At 41.4% G+C, this 23,740-nt stretch overlaps 1 protein-coding gene across 10 annotated transcripts in view; it reads right to left on the bottom strand.

Annotated features, from left to right (window-relative positions):
• The window catches only part of GPHN (gephyrin), a 1,934,090-nt gene that overhangs the window by 1,465,521 nt on the left and 444,829 nt on the right, over positions 1-23,740 (bottom strand). For all 10 annotated transcript variants that reach the window (XM_078659537.1, XM_078659532.1, XM_078659529.1 and 7 more), the window contains one exon: positions 15,723-15,801. In XM_078659537.1, coding sequence (XP_078515663.1) covers positions 15,723-15,801 — 79 coding nt within the window. The remainder of the gene's footprint in view (positions 1-15,722; positions 15,802-23,740) is intronic.

The raw sequence follows: 23,740 nt of genomic DNA, 5'->3' as shown, positions 1-23,740 counted from the left end.
AAGCCATTGTAAACCATGGGGGTGGTAATGGACGTGGGATGACTCAATAACTCTTTAACATTACGACCTCTGGTGAATGCGAACATGGGGGTTGGTTGAATAAGCCATTGAAGTCAGGTTCCATAGCAAGTATAGGCCAATGTTTCCGAATAATGTGTTGAAACTGATTAGACAACTTGGAATGTTTAGAAACTACCACTATGCGATCAGTGTTTTTTTTTGGTTTTGGTTTAAGTAATTGTGATCTCGCACATTTATCGGTTCTCTCCATAGCTAGATCCAGGATGGGTGTGGGGTACCCACGTGCTTTGAGTCTCTCCAGAGTGTTTCTGAGGACCTGTTTGCATTCTTGATCTTTGGACACTATACGTTTTACTCTTAAAAACTGAGCAAAAGGTAAATTGTTCTTAAGGCTGAGTCGATGAAAACTACTATAATGTAGTATGGAGTTCCTGTCCGTGGGTTTTCGATATATCGTTGTAAACCAGTCTGTGGGGTCTGGGTGTATTTCAACATCCAAGTAATGGACGCATTTATCGCTGTACTCCCAGGTGAACTGAATGCGTTCATTAACATTGTTCCATGATTCCAAAAAGTTGGTGAGGGTTTCAGTAGAACCTGCCCATAACAAAAAAACGTCATCAATGTACCGTAGGTACAATTTTCCATGGTGTAACCAATCATTTTGGCAAAGAATGTGTGACTCTTCAAATACTTTCATATAGATGTTAGCGTAGCAAGGAGCTGCCGAATTTCCCATGGCAGTCCCATTCAATTGAAGTATCCATTTGTCTTGTGTCGTGAAATAGCTATGATACAAAGTGTACATAGTCAATTGCATCAAGAAGACTTTCAGGTCTGGGTCCAAGTCTGATGTGATGAGAGTTTGTTCTATGGCTTCCATACCGCCATCATGAGGGATGGAGGTATAAAGTGAACATACGTCCACCGTACACATGATCAACTCAATGTTTTTGAGATTGTTCATGATGGGTTCAAGCTTAGCTAGAAAATCTGTAGTGTCACGTACATGTGACTGAGACTTGAGCACAAACGGTTGCAAATACCTGTCCAAGAATTTACCAGTGTTCTCATGTATGCTTCCTCTAGTAGACACAATAGGCCGAAACGGAGGTTGGGTCGGGTGTTTATGCATCTTGGGGAGCATATACATGACGGGGGGTCTGGGCTTGATGGGAGTGAGATATCTTCTAGTTCTATCATCAATGGTACCATTATCAAAGGCTGTATTGATGATTTCAATCAATTTTTTGGAAAATTCCAGGGTTGGATCTCCCGGTAAAAAGTCATAGATATTAGAATCGTTAATATGAGCCTCAATCCGTTGTTGGTAAAAGGTGGTATCCATGACCACCAATGCTCCACCTTTGTCCGCATTCATACAGGTAATCATCGGGTTATCTGCAAGTTTCTTTAGAATGTCTCTCTCCTTTTTGGACCAATTCCCATGTTTCACATTAGATTGGAAGGGTAGGTGTGCAATTTCTTGTCTAACTAAGTTCTCAAAGGAATCAATGATCTTGTGGCTTTGAGGAGCCAGGAAGGTGCTGTGTGGGCGAAGTCCTCTCAACATATCGTCTTCCAGAGTGGGTGTGTGACATATATTTTCAAAGTAATGTCTCAAGCGGATGTTCCGTACAAGTTTAAAGACACTGACTTCTAGCTCCAAAGTGTTAGACCGGGTAGTGGGCACAAATGATTGACCTTTTTGTAGAGTTTTAATTTCTTGGGTCGACAAAGCAATAGAAGAGATATTGATGACCAGATTATCATCCGGTTTTATTTCCGTCGGTTGTTCCTCTTCGGTTTCGTTGTTGTTTGGTTTTTTCCGATTACCTCGGTGGGTTTTTCCCCCCCCGGGTTCTTTTTGTTGTGCTTGGCCTGATTCTAAAAAATGAACCGCAGGGTCAGTGGAGGTACTTGGTGTTTGAGGATCGGCATCTGGTGTCTCACGTGTGGGTCGTTGTCTGTTTTCATCCTCAGATGATGAGGTCTCATTGCCCGAAAAAGGATTATAGGCTTTATTAGGGCGTCGGCGGGCGTACACCTCTGCCCAGGTGTACACCTCGCCGAGCTTGTAGTCTATAGTGTCTCTTTTGAACTTACGGAGTTTTCTTTCTTGTGTCTCCCTAGTGTGTTTTTCAATTTGGATCTGTAAATCTTCCAACATTTTGGTGAATTCTTCAATTGGCATGGCTTCGTCCAGCTCCTTTTTTCGCTCGTAATCTCTTGTGCTAGTTCTTCCAAAGTCTTAGATAACTCCTCGACGATCAAGAGGATCAAGTCGAGGGAACATTTATTGAGAATGGAATACCAACGCTCAACAAATTTAACGTTGTTCTTGCAGAGTAAAGGTTTTAACGGGACTCTCAAGCCCCGGGGGATCCGTTGTGCCCGATGGTACCGAATCAAGGTGCTTGCATGCAATTTCTGATTGGATTGTTTTCTTAACAAATAGAGTAACTGTCTGATGTTGCTCTCCGCACTTCGAGTGTTGCCAGTGGAAGAGATATCATCTTGGATGAGACCATAAATTTTATCTGCATCAGCTGTTGTAAAGGCAAATGTGCTCGCCTTCAGATCGGTCATGCCAGAGACCGCATCAAAATTCATGGTCAAAGCGTTTTGTCGTTCCAAGATGGCCCCCACTTTGGTTTTTTATCTCTCTCTTAGTTAATTCTGATAGTCCCTTGTCTATTTCCCGGATTCGTTTCCGGATCACTTTTTGATTTATTGAATGCTTCCACCACGGCTCCTTTGACTGTTCACTGACTTGGCGGCTCCACGTAGAGCTGGTCTAACACTCGCATGATGTAAGTACCGGCGCCCGGACACATTAAGCTGCACGTTACTTGGGTTCAATTTGACTTAGGAGCACGAGGCTTTTTAACGCTCACAGGTTATCGGTTTCTATCACGTTTCTTGGGCTAAGGCAGACCATTATCACAGCGGGCTATCCGAGGGCTTTCACTACTTGCTTTTCCTCACCTCGAGACTAAAGATTACCGATAGTTCATCGTTACGACTTCTTGCAACACCACTAGCGCGTTCTTTGTTATCATTAATCACGGGGGCACACAAATTTTTAGGTTTGTTAAGTTTTGTGGCATGACCATACATTTTTATTTACCTTTTCGCGACGCATGTAATTGAGTATGGTTTATTTGAACATTAGACTGAATCGTTTTCATTTGGATTGTTTTCATAGAGTATTCCCCTGAAGAAGGGCTCGGCCCGAAATGCATTGGGATACGTGACTATGTGTTTGGAATAGACTTATATTTGGGATGAAATTCACGTTTTGGATAAACCCTTTGATTCTCATCTGCAAAACATGAATAAAATGTGATAGCTGATGAATACTTTACACTGAATCAACGACTTTACATTTATGTTTATAAAGAACTAGACCACTTGGTCTTCATTGTTGTGCGCAGAGGTGCTCTCTCTATGGAGTGAGCTTTGTATGAGTACCTTGGTTTCCACACTGCCAGTGCAGACAGTGTTCCCTCTTGCTGCACACTCATCGTTTAAAAGACATTACCTTGATCTCCTTTAGCTGTGCGAGCTCCTGTTCTAGTTTTGTTTAAACCGTAGACGGTGACCACACCTGCAAGGGAGTACAAGAGGATAGTTGTGGAGTCGACGGTGGGTCCGCTGCAGAACTCGTGGCACTGGATTTGGCCTTAGACGACGAACTAGTCGTCGACGGTGCGGTTATCATCGTCGACAGTGATGATGCCGTCGACGTTGTTGTCGTCGTCGACAATGCCGGCTTCATCGACGGTATGGACTTCGTCGACGGAATTGACTTCGTAGACGGAATTGGCTTCGTCTACGGAATTGGCTTCGTCGACGGAATTGACTTAGTCGACTGTACTATCTTCGTCGACGCCTTCGTCGACGATGGAGCCTTCGTCGTCGACGGAGCGGAACTTGTCGACGAGCCCGTCGAAGGTAGCTTCCTCGTCGACGGTAGAGCCATCGTCGACGATGTCGTAGACGGAAATTTCTTCAGAGAAGCCGTCGACGAGGCGCCGACGATGGCAGAAGATGAAGATTCTGCCGTCGACGAAAGAGGTCCAACAGTGACAGACCATCGTAGGTGAAAAAGTTACCGTTGATGTAGATGTAGGGCCAACGGAAATCTTCGAAGACGACGAAGGAGTCGACGACAAAGGAGTCGACGACAGGGGCTGAATCGGAGGTAAAATCTTCTCAGATGTCTGAGGTAACTTCTTGGTGGATCTTCTCGGGGGAGTAGATGGACCACCTTTTTCCTTAACAGGGGGAGTAGTCTTGGAAGGGGAAGGCCTCTCAGACCCCTTAGATGGAAGTTGTTTTTTAGCTTTTGCCCCAGGAGAAGTTAACACCTCAGTAGCAGCTCTCTTCCTAGAGGCTGTAGTAGAACTAGAAGCAAAACTGCCTACCTCAGACGCAGGATAATCCGAATCCTTAAGCTTTTGTAGCCACAAAAGCAGGCGGCCCTCTCTGTCTCTGAGGGTCTTCTGAGGGAAGGTTCTACAGATCTTGCAGTCCTTTATTTGATGTTCAGGATAAAGGCAATAAATGCACTTTTTGTGGGGATCTTCTTTAAAAAGGCGGAGCTTCCCACAAGATTCGCAAGGTCTGAATAAAGATTTCTTGGAAGACATAATGAAGAAAACTAGATTCCAGAAGGAAAATAGAGAAGAACTGAGCAGAGCTCAGGGAGACTCCCTTCACACGACGTGCGGTAGAAAATCTGACAGCCTGAGCCTCTGGGGAGAACATTCTGGTGGGTGCTGTCGCCTGATTGGCTGTAGTTTGGACTATACAAAATGACTAGGATAGTCATGAGTGTGGATGTTTTTTCTACTGTGGCTTGGGCTACTTTACTTCCTGGTTGGGAATTTCTGGTTTTTCCAATGTTATTATAGCATATTATTGCTTTTTTATATACTGTGGGACTCCCACTCAGACGACGGGGAATGATTCAGGCATGTGAATCTACGAAAGACACCCCTAATACTGGAGAATTCCTGCTAACCACACAAGGTTAATTTGTATACAAATATTCTAATAGAGACATTTACATAGTGGCGCCAGCACTTTTAAAAATGTGAAAAAAAAAACGATAATAAAACAGGTTTAAATCCAGTTTTATTTTTCTTGTGCCGAGTTTTTGGGCGGGGCCAGGGTGGTGACAGGCTGGAGGGGGAGTGTTGGGCACTGCCTTCACTGCTTATGTGGGTTTGGCCGACCGTCTCAGGCCAGCCAAACACACATGCGCAGTGAAGCTCTCTCCAACCCCAGCTGCTTTGCAGTGGTTCAAGAGAGTAGGCACAGGTTTTGAAGTCTGTCCTGGAGCGCAAATCGTCAGCGCTCAGGCTAATCCTAAAGCTGCTCTCATTCATGAGAGCAACTTCAGGAGTGGCCATAGGGCAGGCTGGGAGCCTATGCCTGCCTGCAGTGGAAAGAAGTAGAAGAGCGGGATGCGATGCTGAAGGTCGGCAGGTAAGTTATTTTTTTTTGTTTTTGTCTCCTTCGTCTCCCACCTCCCCGCCCGCCTCTTTTACCCGACACAAGCCGCTCCTGGTGGCTATCCTAAAGAGTAGCATAAACTGACACTCTTGGACCCTATGTGGTCTTGAAGTCACTGAACATAGCTGTGCAGAGGTGAGTAAGGACTCTGCGGTGAAATCAGTCTCTCCAACAGTACATACTTAAAGCCAAATCTTCAACGCTGATATAGTCCCCCAACTGGGGACACAACATTTCAGGATTCTGGGGAGGGGGGTGAGGAAACTCAGCTGAATAAAGGGACGACCTATAGTATCCAAGGGTTGAAACGAAACGAGACAGAGGATGGCCGAAGGGAGGGCAGGTCATTGGCCACACACACATTTTTAGAACCCAGTTGCGACCTGCAGAGGGGAGTGGGAGGGGGGAGTTGGAAAAGGTGAAGGTAGACTAGAAGCAACTACGCTGGAATATCCTGCAACATGTGAATGATGTTGGTCTAGTGCTTACAAAAAAACAGTGATTACTTAAAGTAAGGTAAGGAAGCGATCCAAGATTAGATAACCGCAGGTAATGATGGCCATGAAGAAATGACCGACACCGGGGCCACTGTACGGATGCTCTCCCCGTAAAAGCAAAGTAAGTTACCCGGTGGTCTAGAACTGTGGCCAGAAGCCTCTTGTGAAGACTGAAGAGCAGATGCGGACCATGAATTTTCTAGAAGCACAGTTGCTTGCGTAAATCCTGCTAACTGGACTAAGGGGATGATAGTTTCCTACTGTGGGATTCTGATAAATACATGCACTGTGGACCTTACAGTGGCTCCCAACCGCAATGCAATATGCCTGTGGTACCAACTCTAGAATATACATACCAGCAGCAGACAATATACAAACTGTGGTTTGGCTGTAAATATCTTCACTATCAAGCTCTACAAACTCCTGCACAGTATCAATATTTGAAATGTTTTGTTTATTTGACGCACTGCGAAGGCTGCATGTAAGAAATGTGCATGGATCACCGGCCAGTACTGCAAGCGGGAGGTGCTTTGGCAAATCTTTGTCCTGTGCTGACTTCAATAACTTCTGTTTTTTGCCATAGCAACCTGCCGTAACACAGACACGTACAAACTATATTTAGCCTGGTTGCTTTCTACAAAGATCGCCTGGTCCTTCCTCTGCACCTAACGCCAGGAGGCCAATACATCTTCCCTGGGCTGCGACTATAACACACCTTGGAGGTAGTGGTTAAATACCAGGTACCACAAAGGAAATCACAATTTCTCACAGTTTGTTTTAAAACTGGCAAGATCATTTTTATCATTCAAATGACTGTAATACAAAATTGTTACTTAAAAACCCTGGTGAAATGAATATAGCCATAGAGAAGCATCAAGGATAGGAGTGTTCATTGTAAGCGAGGAATTGGAGCGCTACTGCCATATCCTACACTGGCCTTATGCAAACTCTCATAGAAAATAGGTAGACATCATGTTAAAGGCGCAAGAGGCACGTCTCATTTTGCCCCACTTCTGTTCTAACCTTCAGCATTTTTCACTTACATGGAAGGAGGTACAGATTGGCATTGGTGGTCGATAGCCATACAAAATAATTATTCTATTATATATAATTATATACAACATGACAATTTGGAAACAGCTGTGATCAGGAGGCCAAAGAACAAGAAAGGACGAAAAATAAACAAAAATGTAGAGGGAAAATCTCTCTAGAGGTCAGCACAGTAAAGCAAACTTGGGCGCCATTTACTTAGTTATGGGTACTCCAATAACATTAAAAAGTATAAAAAAGGTGTTGTCTGTGTGGCTGTTTCAGATATTAGAATGCTATATATGATTTACATCGAGGCATTCTCTGAATCAACTGAGAAAACTACCAACTATTGAGTTCTGCTTAAGAGGGTTGTAGTTATTTATTTGAATGCATGCTAATGTGGGCAGTGAATCATGGAAAAGCATGTCAACTTACTTGGGATGCAACATGGAATTGCTGAGCTCGTTTTCTTTTTAACTTAGCCTTCGCAAATTCAGGTACTATAAGGGTCAAGGGTTTTCTATATACATACCTTCTAATATAAACACGGATATCAAACTCCTTAATGCCTTAGAGAGTGAAAAACTGTTGATGTTTATAAAACTAAAATGTTCGCAAAGGCCATACTGTTTTGATGGTATCTGACAAACAGCCAGCCTAAGTAAATTGATACATATACCCAGGGACTTAATTTTCTTCAATTCAGCAAAAAAGTATATTCCAAAGAAAAGCATCTTCTTTCTTGATGGAGGGCAAAGATTTGATGACATTCTACCGCGACTGCTGTGTTTGAAATTTAAATTGAATAACAGTATAGAGCTTTGTTGTGCGCTAACAGTGATGTTTCCAAAAATGTATCTTGCCCAAACAATATCTTTTTAGGATCCACTGCCAGATGAGCTCAGACTGGAGACCTGCTCAATCAATATTGCTTGTAAATATCTTAGTTTACTGGTGCAGCTCAATCCTAAACTCTCTTGACAGTGGCTGGTTGAAGGTTGTCAAAACCCAGTAAAGGCTGAAATATTCAGTTTTTTATTATTTGAACAACTGTGTTGTCATTTCGTTTTTATAAAACAAAGATATAAAATAAGTAAGCAAAGTACACAATCATCACACATTTAATAATAAGAGGGTCACATTTTGCTATGATGCGACCCAGACACTTCTCTTATACAGAGTTATGTATGGTCTGAGCCTGAGGTCAGTCGTTATAGCCAACTTTGCACCCAAGTTCCGGGACCCTTCCCGGTTCGCAGTGGTCATCCCTCTTGCGTTAATGAATGTCTAAAAGTGGAGCCACATGTATCCATTCTGTATTGCATGATCAGGGTTAGGCGCTCCGGGTGTAAATGGACCATACTTGTCCCCATCAAACATGGAGTGGCAGTGCAATGGGTAGTTTTCACAACTGAGCTAAAGCCAGTCTAGCCGCTGTCAAGAGGTGAATAACAGGATGAAATGTTTTCACCTAAAAAATGCTAATTCATACCATTACCTGAACTTGGACAGATCCCTTGAAGACATATTTGTAAAAAGAAAACATGCAGTGGCCATAAACTGATAAAGAAAAATTGATTGGGGATGAGTCTATCACCTGCTATCATTAAATACAATACAGTAATTGCTAAGAGAAGTGTATGGTATATGTGATGGAGAAGACATACTTTATATGTCAGTACATTGGAAGTGCTGGTTATGCATTCTCAGTATTCAATCAGTGTCTTTATAGGGGCCTAGCAAAGCAACTGTCATGTTCTACCATGGCTTACAATTTCAAGAAGCATTGGCAAAGCAAATAGGTCTTGCTTTGGTATGCTGGTGCAATGGTTATTTTTTACCAATATTTATTGCACACCTATGCCACAAAAATAGAAAGAAAACCGACTGCCGCCTAAATGTGGCCATCAAATTCTTGAAATACAAACATTACATTAAAAAAAAGCAGTCACTAAGGCTACCAACAGAAAATCCTAAGAGTCTACCAGTTGACCGATTGCTGGGCCCACATAAAAAGGAGTTGTGTGAGGACCGCCCCTTCCCCGGTCCAGAGATTGACACCCCCTAAATTATGTGTAAAGGTGAAGGAGCAAGCAACTGGTTGCACTCTTAGCTGAAATGAAGACTGCAACCAAAATCACATAGGCTATGTGCGTAAAATGTTGTGAAATAGTTTATATAGGCTTTCCCATACTCACTATGTATGTGGCTATAAAACAAGCATATAAACTGAATTCAAAATAGCTCTCTTTAAATCTGATGGCCAATCAACATACAGTGATTCATTACACACTTCACTTGCGGGGTCTGAGGGGGTTCTTGTCATATGCCCCAATAAAAGCTTTTTGCCCAAATGGTAGCTCTGCCACAATGTGAGTTCTTTGAGGCCCTACCAATATACAGTACAAGCAAGTTTAACAATACTATTGGCATAATTTATTTAAGGCTTCGAATCATCCAAGCGTCGGTGAACTGCTTAAGCAGAAGAAACCCTGAATCAGCCAATTAAAGAGGCTGACTCAGGTCTTCTTTCTGCTTTAAAGGATCCTTATTCTGTGCATGAATTTAAGCCTTAAGCATAATGTCCCAACATCTTAGCTTCTGCACATCCAGGTCACAGAGCTTGCAGAATGGATATCCCCGCAGCATCCCTATGACGACAATGTAACATAAATCATATTTCTCGAAATTCTAATACAAAAGGTGCTTGTGGCAAATGGAGAGCTGTGTAAATGCAGTCCTGGATATTCTTACATAGGGAATCTCTAAAACCAATTTAAAGGGACATTGGGTCAATAAGAAGTACTTTCAATATTGTTCTATTAATATTTAAAATATTAAATGTCTTAAAATGTATCAACAATAAATGTTTTAAAAAAGGATAGTTTTCACACTCATTGGTACTAAGGTTTTAAATTGTACATTGCCAAATCATTAACGAACATTTTACAATTGAAAGTACAGTGATTTTAGTGCCTGCATTTTTTTCCAATGTTAATAGGAACTTGTGGATAAACCACAAACAGGGTAAAATTACCTTTGCTTCTTTGAATATAATGTTAAATTTTCAAGCAGTCAATCAAACAGATGGTAATTTACGTTAAAAATTCCAAGCAATGTAGAAGAACCTGGGCACCGAAAGACATACGTGGTGAAACTTACGGTGGCCATTAGCGTCTAACGATAAGGTTGGAAGGTAGCCCTATAAGAGGGCGATGCAAGAGTTAGTTGACAGTCTGCTACGATTATGGGCGTAGCCGTGATGGCAGAACAAAGATGTCCCTAAAGGTTTATGAGTGACGGGGTGAGTGCTGCAATGTTCGGATAGTCACCCGAAGATAAATGTGGAGGTGGACACGCATACGAAGTTAGCAGAATTTAGGCCTATGGGACAAACTTGTGTGCTCTGACATACTCTAGCCAATGAAGATGTTCCTTGGCAACCAAGACACTCCTGTAACTGGTAATAAAAGAAAACAATGACTAATTAGTGCTTAAAAACACTGCTATATCCAACTAGAGATAATACATTAAGAGAAGTGGTTGAATTTGACGTTTCTAAGACAACTAAACTGTTGTTGTGCCTTTCCCCAAAGCTAAACATGGATGTTCACCTGTTTTCAATCTGTGTCTACCTACAAGACTCATGAGGTAATACCTTGAAAGCTTTTATGCTTTGGCCTAATGTAATACATAAATAAAGGCTCCAATTCCAAAAAAACAAATACAGGCTGCAATGACTGTGTGAGCTGTTTTTAGATCATCAATACCTCAAATATATAAAGATATAATTGGTGAGTGATTAAGGCAGGCCAAATTGATATTTCCAAGACAAACAATTTCACACAAAAAAAATTAAAATAAAATTCAGAACAAGAGAAAAGATTGAGAGTGTGGCTATAAACCAGCATGGTTTTCTCATAAACATGGATTTATGGTGGCTCTTGAAAGCGCAGAAAGATGTTTTTCCTTTAAATGCAAATTTATACTTTTCAGCTGACCCTCAACAAAATCTGCAAAAAGGGCAAAGAGGTAGTAAGAAAATATCAGGATACTCACATTTGAATGCGACCTTTTTTTCTAAAATACATATTTCAGCTTTCAGGACAAGCCAACATGTTACATGTCTTTTTTATTTAGTCATTTTAGCATTGCTCATTACAGATCTAATTGTCACTAAATCATTCTGGCTAATTTCCTTTGGGGAAACTGTCAGTAAATCGTCCTGAATTGTCAGAAGTGTGAATATATAATAAACGCCAAATGAAAGGTCTGAAGGGGAAGAGTTTATAAATCTTAAAAAAAGACTCTCTTGGGGGCTGCGGGAAGTCTTTTAATCCCTAAAAATTCAAACAAGTAGCCAGTTTAACCAACTAGAATGTTCAATAAAGATCTCTTCCTTCTTCCTCTGAGACAACCTCCTCTTACTCTATCATTAGCCCGCTTTTGAATTCCTCTCCGTCCGCTTCTCACATTTACAAATGTCTTATAACTTCACCTGACCGACTCAAATCGAAGACTGAATTGGCCTGGGAACGGGATTTGTCATTATCCTGGCCTGTCTCTCTATGGGGTAAGCTGTGGTTAAAAATACACAAAACATCCAGAGCTTCTAATACTACCCAAACTCTTTACTTTTTATATCACCGTTTACTATTAACTCCACAGAAATTGGCCACATTCTCCCAGGACATTTCGCCTAAGTGTTGGTCCTGTCCTCGCCAATCTGCTGATTTACTTCATATGTTGTTCCACTGCCCCAGCATTGCTTCCTTTTGGCAATTGATTTGGTCCCGCTTGCACAAAATTTTTGGTTTCACACTCCCTTTCTCCCTTTCCAACGTCCTTTTGGGTTCTTTGTCTCCTGATTTACCACTCTCCCCTTCTCACTATATGTTGCTTGACTTATTTTGGCCATAGCCTTTCATCTGATTACCTCCAATTGGAAAGATTCTACCAAAGTCAGTTATTCAGCTTGGTGGAATGCTATTTGTTTTCACCATAGGCTTGATACCAATTATGATACCCCCGTTTCCTTAGCTGTTAAACGAGACCTAGTATGGATTCCTCTTACTACCTACCTCTCCGAAACCTCTCCCTCTCCTCAAAATACTATTGTTACCCACCAAAATCCATCTGATGATGTTCATAAGCCGCCATGATTTTGCTTATTTATCTTTTTCCTTCGATTTATGAAGTTTTATGCTTATTTATTACTCGCTGTCAATTGTATACATTTTATTTAAGTTTTAATATCTGCATACAATGTTATATTTTATGAAATGTTCATACTTCACTTCCCTTTTTGTTTTGTTTCCTTTTCCCCCCTTGTTTTCCTTTTCCATGACTTAGATATAGGTGTTTATTGATTCCGTTTTATTATGCCTTCTCAATTTTATTTTTGTATCTCATATACCTTTCATTGATTGAGTGTATTACATTCTGTATTCTATGCTATGTTTTGGTTTCAATAAACTTGAACTTAAAAAAAGAATGTTCAATAAAGAAGGAACAAGAGGTAACACCAAGGCTTTAAAAGTACTTTGGTTTCCAAGGTATGGCATTATGGACCAATCACAAACTAACCGTGGATTTTAGCCAGAGTACTCTAGTTACTTAAAGTAACAATAGTCCAGCGGCGCTAATTGGCGCTGAGCCCACATTAAACCAAAACTAGCTGCCTCTGTCACCCCATATCAAGTCAACATTGGGGTGCACAAATTTAAACTACACAGACATTCTGACAGACCTACACACTACTACTCCAAAACCGGTTTTAAAGGGAGTATTGTATTCCATTCTTTTAGAAGCTGAGAGCAGAAGTATTTAATAGGGAGTAATGTGCATTCTTGATGAGAGCACATTTAAGGAGGTTGATAATAACAAAAATGCGTTTCCATATTAAATCATGGATATTTATTTTAAATAAGCATTGCATTCTTTTTAGCTCGAAGTCCAAATGCATAGAACGATGCATTTTTCACAGAAAGTCTCTCTCCAGATAAACAATACAAGAGCACCTTAGTGTTCCAGGCTGAGGCTGCTCATCCGATTACATACAAAAGGGGCAATGAGGACAGATTAGAAAGTGAAACCCTCATTCCTCTTTCTCCTTCCATAATCCTTAGCCTTTGTATTTTATGTTGGGATCAGATGCAATGCCATAGGGAGTAAAAGAAGCAAGCATGCCATGGATCTGGTTGGTCAGGTGTAAGCGAAGGGCTTTCTCCACTGAGAGAAGAGGTTTCCCTGTGGTCACAAGAATATCAATGTCCTGTGTGCCTTCCCTGAGTTCGTACTATTAAGGATTGTGGGTGCTTCTGATAATCCAGAGGAGGACATGAAGATACGGGCTATAGACTGAAATGTACAATTGTTTGGATTTAGGAATCAGTGCAAACCCTAGGATGAAAGCTGGAGAGCACACATTTCAGACTTTTTGCTGTCTGAATAGTGTAGAAGAATGAAGATATATACTGATCTTTCATTTATGATGCTCTACTTTACAGAGCAGCATTTGCTCGACTGAGGGTACATTGAAAAAACAAGTAGTGTGTTGAATAGAACATATCATTGTGTGTTTTGCCTGCATCGGGTAGGTTTCATAACAACATGTGGAACTGTAGTGCAAACACCTGAATACACACTATGTTTGGGAGCAATTCACAAAGAGTTTGTCTTGACTTCCTCATGTAGTATTCTTGAATTCCAAGGGTAAGCCACAAGTACTTCTGGCTTTCTCCTGCAATTTAGTCGTACTACAAGAAGAGTAAGTCCCACTGACTAGTATATCAAGCTTTATGAATCAGGGCCACTGTATCCGGCAGCGCAAAACCAAGGGAGAACAATATCGGAATGGCAGAAGCCAGCTGTCAAGAACGTATGATACGAGCACTCAAAATTATCCTCTATCAAATAATTCCAACACCTGAAGAGTTGACTGGAGAAATCCAAACTGATGCCTGACCTCTACTTTGATTGTGATCTGCTTGTCTGCCATGCTGTGTGTCCACAATTATAGGAGTAGGATTAAGCAAAGCAGAAAAATATTTTTAAAGGTACGAGATTAAAGTAGATACATATGTAGGAAAATAGGGCAATCCCACTCAATCTCACTTAATGAAATCGGCATATGATAGGAATGTTGAGTCGGAGTTAAAACAGTGCACATCAAAATCACATAAAACCACTGTAGGTCGGAGAACGATCAATTGCTTCTGATCTGTAATATCTGCACATTGTACATCTGGCTTCTAGGGTTACACCTTAGGGTTGTAACCTCAAGTGTTTGTATGAAAGTCAACTCAACATTCCATGCTAAATCAGATAAACGCCAGCGTGAATGAGTTATTAAATACATTTGCAACTGGCTTTACGCTGACATAAGCCACTAAGCTGACATCACTGCTACATTATTATGCTAATATGAAAATACGAATCAGAAAAATCTATTGCATTAATAATTGAAATGTTTTCATTAGATTGATGCCAAGTGGGTTCAGAAGTGTTTTAATTGCTACAAACTTGAAAAGGACAATGGTCAAATTATGAGTTCGCTTATTTACATATAAAACCAAACGATAAAGAAGTAAGGGACACATGGGTGATTTGGAAATTATAACTTGAAGTTTGGATGGGGGGCAGAGGGTTTGTTATACACAACACAAGGGACATTCAAAAGGTGTCTATGATCTCCAGCACTCCTGCTGCGGAATCATGTTGTCATTGGCTCATTTTACAGCCTTTGCTACATACTGATGTGATTTGGGTCACTTCGTTATTGAGGGCTGTTAACATAGCTCCACTGTACAACAAAAACCATCAAAGGGATGCATGTGTGCATAGAGGTTTAGTAGGTGTTACCGGAGAGTCACATTTTCATTGAAAGCATGTCAAATGTGAGGTTTTAACTCAAAAGCTAACTGTGCATGACTGACTATGTGGTTAAAGTTTCACCATAAGGTACAGACCTGTGTTTCCCCCACACATACTAGTATGAACAGTACAATTCAATTCCCACAACTATTGTAGAACTGGAAAAGTTGAGCAGTGGTGCCTGGAAGCTCGCCTATAAATTGGTAGCACATTCAAGATCTATTAACCAAATCAGCATTATAAGACATTGACAACATCAAAATATGAACTACACTGTTTCTGCTTGACAGAACAAGAACCACGGTAGTTGAAAGGCACTAGAGCAAATATGTATTTCTATAAATTTGCCTGATAAAAAGTAATCTAACAATTTAAGCTGCACACCTGAGATTGCCACTGTCTTCCCTAATCAGAAGAATGTGGATGGAAGAGCAAGACAAACATGGAATAAAGCACTGATAACATCACACAAGGCATCCCTCATGCTCTTGTGATGCTGGGACTAGCACTTACATTTAATATTGCTGGTTCTCAAATGCAGAGCCATTGATGATAAACCTATCCAGATCCAATCTGCCCATGATGTGTGGCACGGTATGGACTTAGCCACTTTTTATAGATTCAATAAAGAACATGAGTAGTGACAGTGCACCACCACTTCTGAAGATTCAGCCTAAATGTACTGAAATTAATCCACACCAACTCAGCACTTTCCTCCACATGAGAACCTGCTGCAAATTTACAGAACTGTAATAACGGAAGTAAAATACTTACAAAGACGGATCTTGAACTAGGTCCTTGAGATTAATGCCACTGCGATCCTCAGCAAGGTTCCTAAAACAGCTGTCGCTCACTGGAAAAAAGAGAAAGAGAAATGATGATTATAACAAGGTCGATGAAAACACATCAACACTTTCCTCCATTTCTCTGTGTTTTGGTGCCTCAGTGTAAAAGCACTAGCGATTAACAAGAAAAACAAACCAGAACCAGAACCTGTGTGGAAATCTACCCACATTCCCCATTTTCACATCTAATTTCACCACCCTGCCTGTAACCCCATGGGTAACAAGGTGCCACGCCGAAAAATGAGGCTTCAAGTTTCTATCTTCTGTCCATGCATATGTGTTTCTGACACCCACAGCACTAAAGTTATGAAACTAAGCATACTGCCGAGAGATCATGAGCCGATAGCTTGCAAATGTTATTGTTGATTCAGGTAGGATTCTGGGTGTTTTTTGTTGTTGTTTTTTTTAATCAAAGGGCATATTTGAAAAGATTCTTGCGAAGAGACGGGAAGACTGGTCACAGTTAATTACCCTGCCTTGCCACACAAACATGTAAACAAATAACAGTTTGAATAAAGATGTAACAGAGAAAAGTTGGATCAACTAGGTCACAGCTTTACCTAGTTTCACAAAAGAATACTGAGTTTACTATTGAAATCTTTGCACAATAGCCCCTTATTGTTGATTGATATCCTTATTACAGCAGGGAGAAGTGCATTGCCAGGCCACAGGACGAGGCAGTTTAGTGTGGTACAGAGTGAGACAAGGCTATTGACCGGTTCCTGTACTTTAACCACTGCCTACCGATAGACAAAGTACGCTTCCACGCACCACAATTAAAAGCAAAAAATGTCTTCTATGAAAGTCAGGCTCAAACGTACCCATAGCTGGGCTCTTGAATTATTCGCATCAGGGTCTTTTTGCACATGTTATCACCTCATGGGCTAAACGATCCTGATAGAGTAGACAAGCCTACCTTAGTGCCATCTGTAGCCAATCCTTAGTCCAATACTTGCACTCGATGGAGCTTGGTTGGGTTTCATTTATGAGCCAGGTCTCTATATGCAACTTGAGAACAACTGTGTGCCATAACTTGTATACAAAGTAAGAAGTAGGGACCACTATCAAGCGGATACTACTACCTGAAGAGAGCTAGAACAATGGAAAAGCTGTCAAGGTGCTACTCAAAGGATAAGGTCTCTGATACTTTCAGAAAAGCAAACAAGGAAGGCACTCACTGGAGAGAGTGATGTGGCCTTCAGAAAAAGAAAAATGTAGCCAACAGGTTTGCCAGCCTCTGTAAACAGTGGTGCTTTAGAAAGTCACACTGCTATTTACGTAAAACTCATTACAGTGTATCAATGTATGCAATGGAAAATACGAACCCTGAACCAATGAATGGATCTGACTTGTATCATCGAATCCTGGAATTGTAGAATATTTAATAATAGGTTGATCTTATGCTGTTCATTTTGTAGGACAGCTAAACTGTCTCTGAAAAGTCTAACAGTTCCATAACTTAATGTGGCCGATCCCAATTAACACACCTTAGAATAAAACACTGATCTTTCAATACAGCTGTACAATAGAGTCTGTTCAAAATTAAATTGTCTTGGACAAAACACAGCTTTCTCTTGTGAAGACAAGCACTGCAGTAACATTAACACCTTAACAATATAAAGGTAATACATGTCGAGAAATGTTCTTCGAAGTTACAGGCTTCCTCTTCTACATACCAATATGAACTTGGGAGCACTGCAGGGATTGGTCCTCAGCAGGCCTGAGAAGCTCTGCCTGAGTCTGATGCTGCAGTGCCACTGACTCTTGCCAGCTCAGACAAACCGGTATTGCAGGCAGTCTGAAGGACCAACTTCAGAGTACACCTGAAACAAAGATGCCTCTGGCTTCTACCATACAGTCAATCCCCTACTTTTAGCAACAGGAAGGAGTGGCGCAGCAATCCTTCTAATGCATTGGAATGACTTATTCTGACAGAATGAATATGGGTGCACAGTTCTAGGAATTCAATGCCTGCCGTTCAATCAATGCAGTCGTTGCAAGTTCAGCTGCCTTAAAATCCTATTAACTTCAGGTGAAAGAAGCCAGAAAGAATTATCTGCAGGTGAAGATTGAAACTGCCCACAATAAGGGAAAGGACATTTTCAACATTGTAAAATCTTTCACCTCCCCTTCGGCAATTAAGAAAGAATCCCCTCACTCAGCTGAGTGGACTAAGCAGGTGGCACCATTCCTCCATAATAAGATTGCTATAATCCAACAATCTTTCCCAAAAAATACTGGAGGAGCAAGTCATAGAACAACCTCTGATCAGAAAGTCTGCTGCCCTGCCCTGACTCCTACATTATTAGAGCTTCCTGAAATACAACTGGCCAAGTCACTCACTTACCTTAAATGCCTCAAGTCTGGGCATGCAATAGATGCTTGTCCAGCTAAACTATTAGCATATCTTGCTCCCACTAACAATTTTACAGTAAATAAGGTACTTAACCTATTTATCTCTTTCTACTGGCAAAGTGCTACGTATTTGGAAGTAGGCAAAAACTTTACCACTTCTAAAAAAAAACAACTGCTAATCATTACGATCCGGCCAAATAAAGGTTTATTTCTCTCCTCCCAGCCCTCTCTAAAGTTTTAGAAAAACATGCGCATAAAGCTATTTCTGATCATGCAGAAAGCTTTAATCTGCTTCATCGATGCCAATCTGGTTTCAGGTCTAACTATAGCACAGAATCTGCCCTAATGGAGGTGACTGAGCACATCAGAGAAAAACTGGATCACGGGTGGGGGAGGGTTGCTTTTATTTTGCTTGACCTTTCAGGTGCATTCGATACTGGCTTTTGGTGGGACAGCACTGGCAAGGATAACCTCTTTTCTGCAAGACAGATCTCAGGAAATATGGATACGTCCTTTCTCATCCCCCATGCCTAGCATAAATGTGGGAGTACCCCAGGGATCTATCCTTAGCCCTACTCTTTTTAATTTATATATGTCCCCTAGGCACCCTTGACAGAAGCTAATGGTGCTAACATTCTATCCTACGCAGACAATACTCAAATGATTTTCACCTGCGAAAAGGGAACTGACTTCGATGGTGAAAACATCAGATAGTGTCTTACAAAGGTGTTTAATTGGCTCAAAGTGAATCAGTTGAAATGCAATCCGGATAAATCAGAGATTGTTTTTTTTTTGGTCAACCTGCAGTGAGCAATTGGAATGTATGGTAGGTGAGGAGCTGTTGCCGCCACATGCAGTTCAAACAACGGTTACAAATCTAGACATCTCTATGGATAGTGCCCTCTCCATGAGGACCCAGGTTCAAGCTCCCGGAGGCTCATGCTTTGGCATACTTCTTATGTTAAAATAAATTGCTCCTACTATTGACAACGGAACCTAGGAAAATAGTGGTCCAAGCATTGGTGACGTCAAGACTGGACTATGCTAAAATACTGTACCTGGGCCTACCCTGCTATCTTATCCAGTGCCTGCAAGTGATGCAAAACTCTGCAGACAGGGCGATTCTTAGACCAAAACCCAGGTCTTATATGACCCCCTTCTTAAATACCTTCATTGGTTGCGAGTGAAAGAAAGGATCAAATGCAAAGCCCTATTGAGTTTTTTCAAGGCCCTTCATGGAAAAGGGGCAAGCCATCTTAGCAAACGCACTAACCGTTATATTCCAGTACGGACCTTAAGATGATCTTCCTCTGACTTCATCCGCACCCCCAAAGTTCACTTGGCCCGTATGGGGGGGGGGGCAGGTCATTTGTGTTCCTGGGCGCACATGCATGGAACAAACTACCTGCCGCACTGAGAGCCATTTCAGATCGATCTATTTTCAAGAAGCATCTTAAAACTTGGCTTTTTTAAAATCTAGTCGCACATCAAAAATCCTACCACTTGTTCTCTCAGCGCCAGGTCACTCTTCTTGAGTAGCTGTGCACTATATTAAATGCCCATAGTTGATTAATTAATTCAACTCAGCCTTCAATCCTCTCAAAGGTCAGTAATTTAAATAACAGAAATTTGGTAAGAGTAACATCTGCAACTTACAGTACTTCGAAACGGCAGAAGTGTTGTATGAAGTGAGATAGAACAAAACAAGTTATTTGTATTGCACAGTGACATGGGAACTGATAGCATGACGGTCTTGGAATCGACTTATCTACAGGAGTCTCTTGATTTAAATAAAATTCTGAATCCTGTGCCCCGGACAAGGATATGAAATTGACCATTGCTGCTGCAGTGAGGAGTTTCTACACTAATATACTGAGATCTTATCACTCTGTTCTAAAACGTAGTTACAAAAAGCTGGGGTAAAGAGCCTTTAGGGCTACCTGGGTTCAAGTGGTCATCCATTCCAAGCCTACCAAGCTGAGTTTTAGGAAGAAGCTGAAAATATGGGTCTTCTCTGAACAGCATGTGAAGTTTATAACCACAATTGCTCGCCTCTTTGCTGAAAACTGTGCACTTAGTTGAGTGCAGTAGAGTTTGTCACTACGTAGTGCCAACATACTCACCCTCACGCATATGACATGGAGGCAGAAATACGTCTGTTTTTATAGGATAATAGGATAAATGAACCAAGCAATGCAACATTGAGGCCAATGAATATGTTTTCATATGATGAGGAGCACAGGTAGATCACTCACAAAAGCCAAACAAACCCCATGCCATCTGCATAAGGATATTTGTATTTTTCGAACTTCGTATGTCTCACTCATCTGTGCTCCTCCTGCCAGGCCACAAGCAACTAAGGCTGTTTGCATCTTATAAACAGTTTTTAAGCTCTTCTGCGCTCCAAGAGCGATCTGGACTCATATTACTGAACAGGCTCACTATCACTGTTTGTGCCAAAGCGCACCTTTAAGCAGTTGCGCCGGGTGAAAATAGGGACAGTGCGCCACATTACGAGTGATGCACTGACACCGCGGTGGCAGTAAACTTGCACTGCCCTGGCGGCAGCGTATTAGTGAAAGACAGACCGTCTTACCCTGTTCAGGCGGCACTCACATGCACTTCAAAGAGAGGGCAGAGATCCCCCTCCAGGTGGATGCTTTGAGTGATTGTACCTGTCTGCAGGGGGATCCGCCTTCCCTCCTTGCAGGGATCCTTATCGTGGAGCACAGTCAGTGCATCTTTTGACAGCCTCTTTGCCTCTGCGACAGTATCCGTAATAGGGTACAGGCACACAGGCAAAGTGTTCCCCTCATTAGCCGTGAGCCATGCCTCATGCAACTGAGGGAACGCCCCCTTAAAATACTGCCAACACTCTATGAGCACGGACACTAACTGTATTACCAATGAGAGCACACAAGCATCTGTGCCTTCTTCTGTAATACTATAGTTCCCCATGGGTGCTAAAAAAGGGGTGCACACAACCATTGTGCTCTCAGGGCATACATAGTTTGTAAAACGGGCCCTGATTTGCTTCCTTCCTTCCTTCATGCCTCCACCTTCAAGGTTTGAATTATATAATTAGCCAAATGCATATTCACAAATTCAGCTCAAAGAAGATTGCACTCGTTGAGGGCTATTGAAAAAATGGAGGGCTTGAGCAGCCACTGACACTGCCTGAAACATACAATAAACACCCACAATTAAAGTTTGCCTGTGTTGTATGCATGTGCCCCTGCACAATTCTGGATGGTTTCCTTGTACATGTTACAACTTACCTTTACAACCCAATATATATGAACCTGAAAATTGAGCACTAAATTATAGTTTTGATTAGGAACTAAGGCATTACCTACATGAAGAACAAATGGACCAAGACAAAATTCTTGTTATTTGCCAAGAAAAAACAAACAAGACAGGACATGAACCTTGATGGCTTCACATCCAACTTGCGTCAATTGCAAAGTCACTCAGATACACCCTCAGACTCAAAGAATTTACTGCCAAAGAAAAGGTGACTGGTACCAGCTCTCTTCTAAAGAAAGTGAAACCGTTTCTTCCACAAGGCAACTACAGAACTACTGCTCATGCCCTAGGACTCTCACATGAAGATGGTGATAATGCCTTGCTCCATGGACTCTGAGACTCAACAATTATACCCTCTAAGGGCATCCTACACGGCACAGCACAGCTCATCCAGGGCCTGAAGAAACATGATCACATCACCCCCATCCTGATGGAACTCCACTGGCTCTACCTGCCAGCCTACACCATCTTTGAAACCAAAAGTATCATTCACAAAACCATCATTACAAGACTCCCTGATTATCTAGCAGACAATCTAGACATCTGTGATGGTTCTAGGCACACCCGCAGCCAGAACACCATCAGACAGCAGACTAGGTATTAAAAAATAGCCAAGGCAACAGGCCTTTATCTTTCTATGACCCTAAGATGTGTTTAAATGAAGAAAAACATGTAACTAAATTGTTTTAAGAGTAGGACCACTGCCCATTCATAAAATATATATTTTTCATCATTCTCAAATCGGAAGGGGTCCCTTTGACCCCTTCCCATTTGCACAGAAATCATTCTAATGATGTAGTCCATAAAGTATTAATATTTTGCCATCAGATTTCCATCGCAAAACATTAATACATACCATTCAGATTTGGTATTTGAAAAGGATGCTCTAAATTCGCCCCTTCCCAATGCCAAAACGGTATTCGATCGCAACCCCAAAATACAATTTGGTAATGTTCTACTGAATCGCAATTTGAGGTTTCTACATAACAAACGGTATTTTTGCAGTTGCCAATGGCTCAATTCTATGAATTGGGTCGTTTGCTACCACACAAAGCCTTCATACAACAGGCCCCAAAATTTGCAATCGCCACATTAGGTTAGGTTTACCCGACAATCCCTGCCCCTCACGGTCTTCAAGAAATCATTTTCCTGTCTTAATTGGTTACCTTTGCCCAGTGCACAACTACAAAGTGTAAGAATGAAGTGCCTCACAGTGGGCTGCCAAAGACTCTCAGCTGTCTTCTACTGAACTGGATTAATTAAAAACAAGCAGTCAGTCAGTCAGTCAGTCACAATACACTTTATTCGATTTTTGTTAAAATCATAAAAGGCAAGAGAAAAACATACATTAAAAACATATCAAAAGTACCCACAATTCATTTTGTTTTTACACAGTGTCCGTGAAAGAGTCACTTAATTAATCTCCATGAAATATGAAATAAAGTTACAGTTAATATGTTAATATTTGGGTTAAAGCAATACAGTTCTAGGAATTCTTTTGTTTCTTCCTCTGTAAGCGGCTGTTAGAAAACTTGCTACACAAAAAGTGACGTGTGCATCCGGTAATCTTTGGAGATAAAGCAAGGCTGGTCTCACTTGTATGAAGCCAAGAATTTTCAAGAGGGGAATTAGATATTTTCTCCTCTCCGTGTCATGAAATGCACAAAAAAACAGAAAATGGAGAGTGTCCTGATTAGAAAACTGGTCACACTCACACGGTGGTGCATGCTCCGGTTTACCCCACATAGGGAAGGTGCCTAGTAAATAGTGGATCAAGTTCATTCTAAATCTGGTTAGCAAAAATCTGTGCAAGGGTTTAGAAACATATTGCAGGTATGGTTCCATCGAGGAGGAAGAGGACAAAACCAAATGTGCTCTTACTGATGGTTTGTTAACTTCAGACTCCTCTCTCATTAAGCGTGTCCTCCCCTGGAATTCCTTCTTAATCCATGCAATATCTGCTTTCCTGATTATTGACGGTGTTGAATATAGGTCAGGTCTCCCGAGGGCAGTGAATGATGACTTTATGTATCTCAACCAGGGTATGTTCATTGCCCCCTCCCTTGCAGTCACATCTTTAAGAATTGTATGGTTTAAAGACAACTCAGTATTTAACCAGGTATTGGCCCAAAAAAGTAAAGGGGCCAATTTCAATCCATCTATGATATAGGGTAGGCCAACTTCCTCATGTATGGAGTAAGTAGGTGTGGAGTTTGGAACCGACAGGATTCTTCTAATAATCTTATTCTCTACCCTCTGCATACTATCCAGGTTGGTATAACCCCA

This window comes from Lissotriton helveticus, chromosome 9, assembly GCF_964261635.1.
Source record: "Lissotriton helveticus chromosome 9, aLisHel1.1, whole genome shotgun sequence".
NCBI lineage: Eukaryota > Metazoa > Chordata > Amphibia > Caudata > Salamandridae > Lissotriton > Lissotriton helveticus.
The sequence above is the reverse complement of the archived record's forward strand: the minus strand, read 5'-3'. Positions and strand labels throughout refer to the sequence as shown.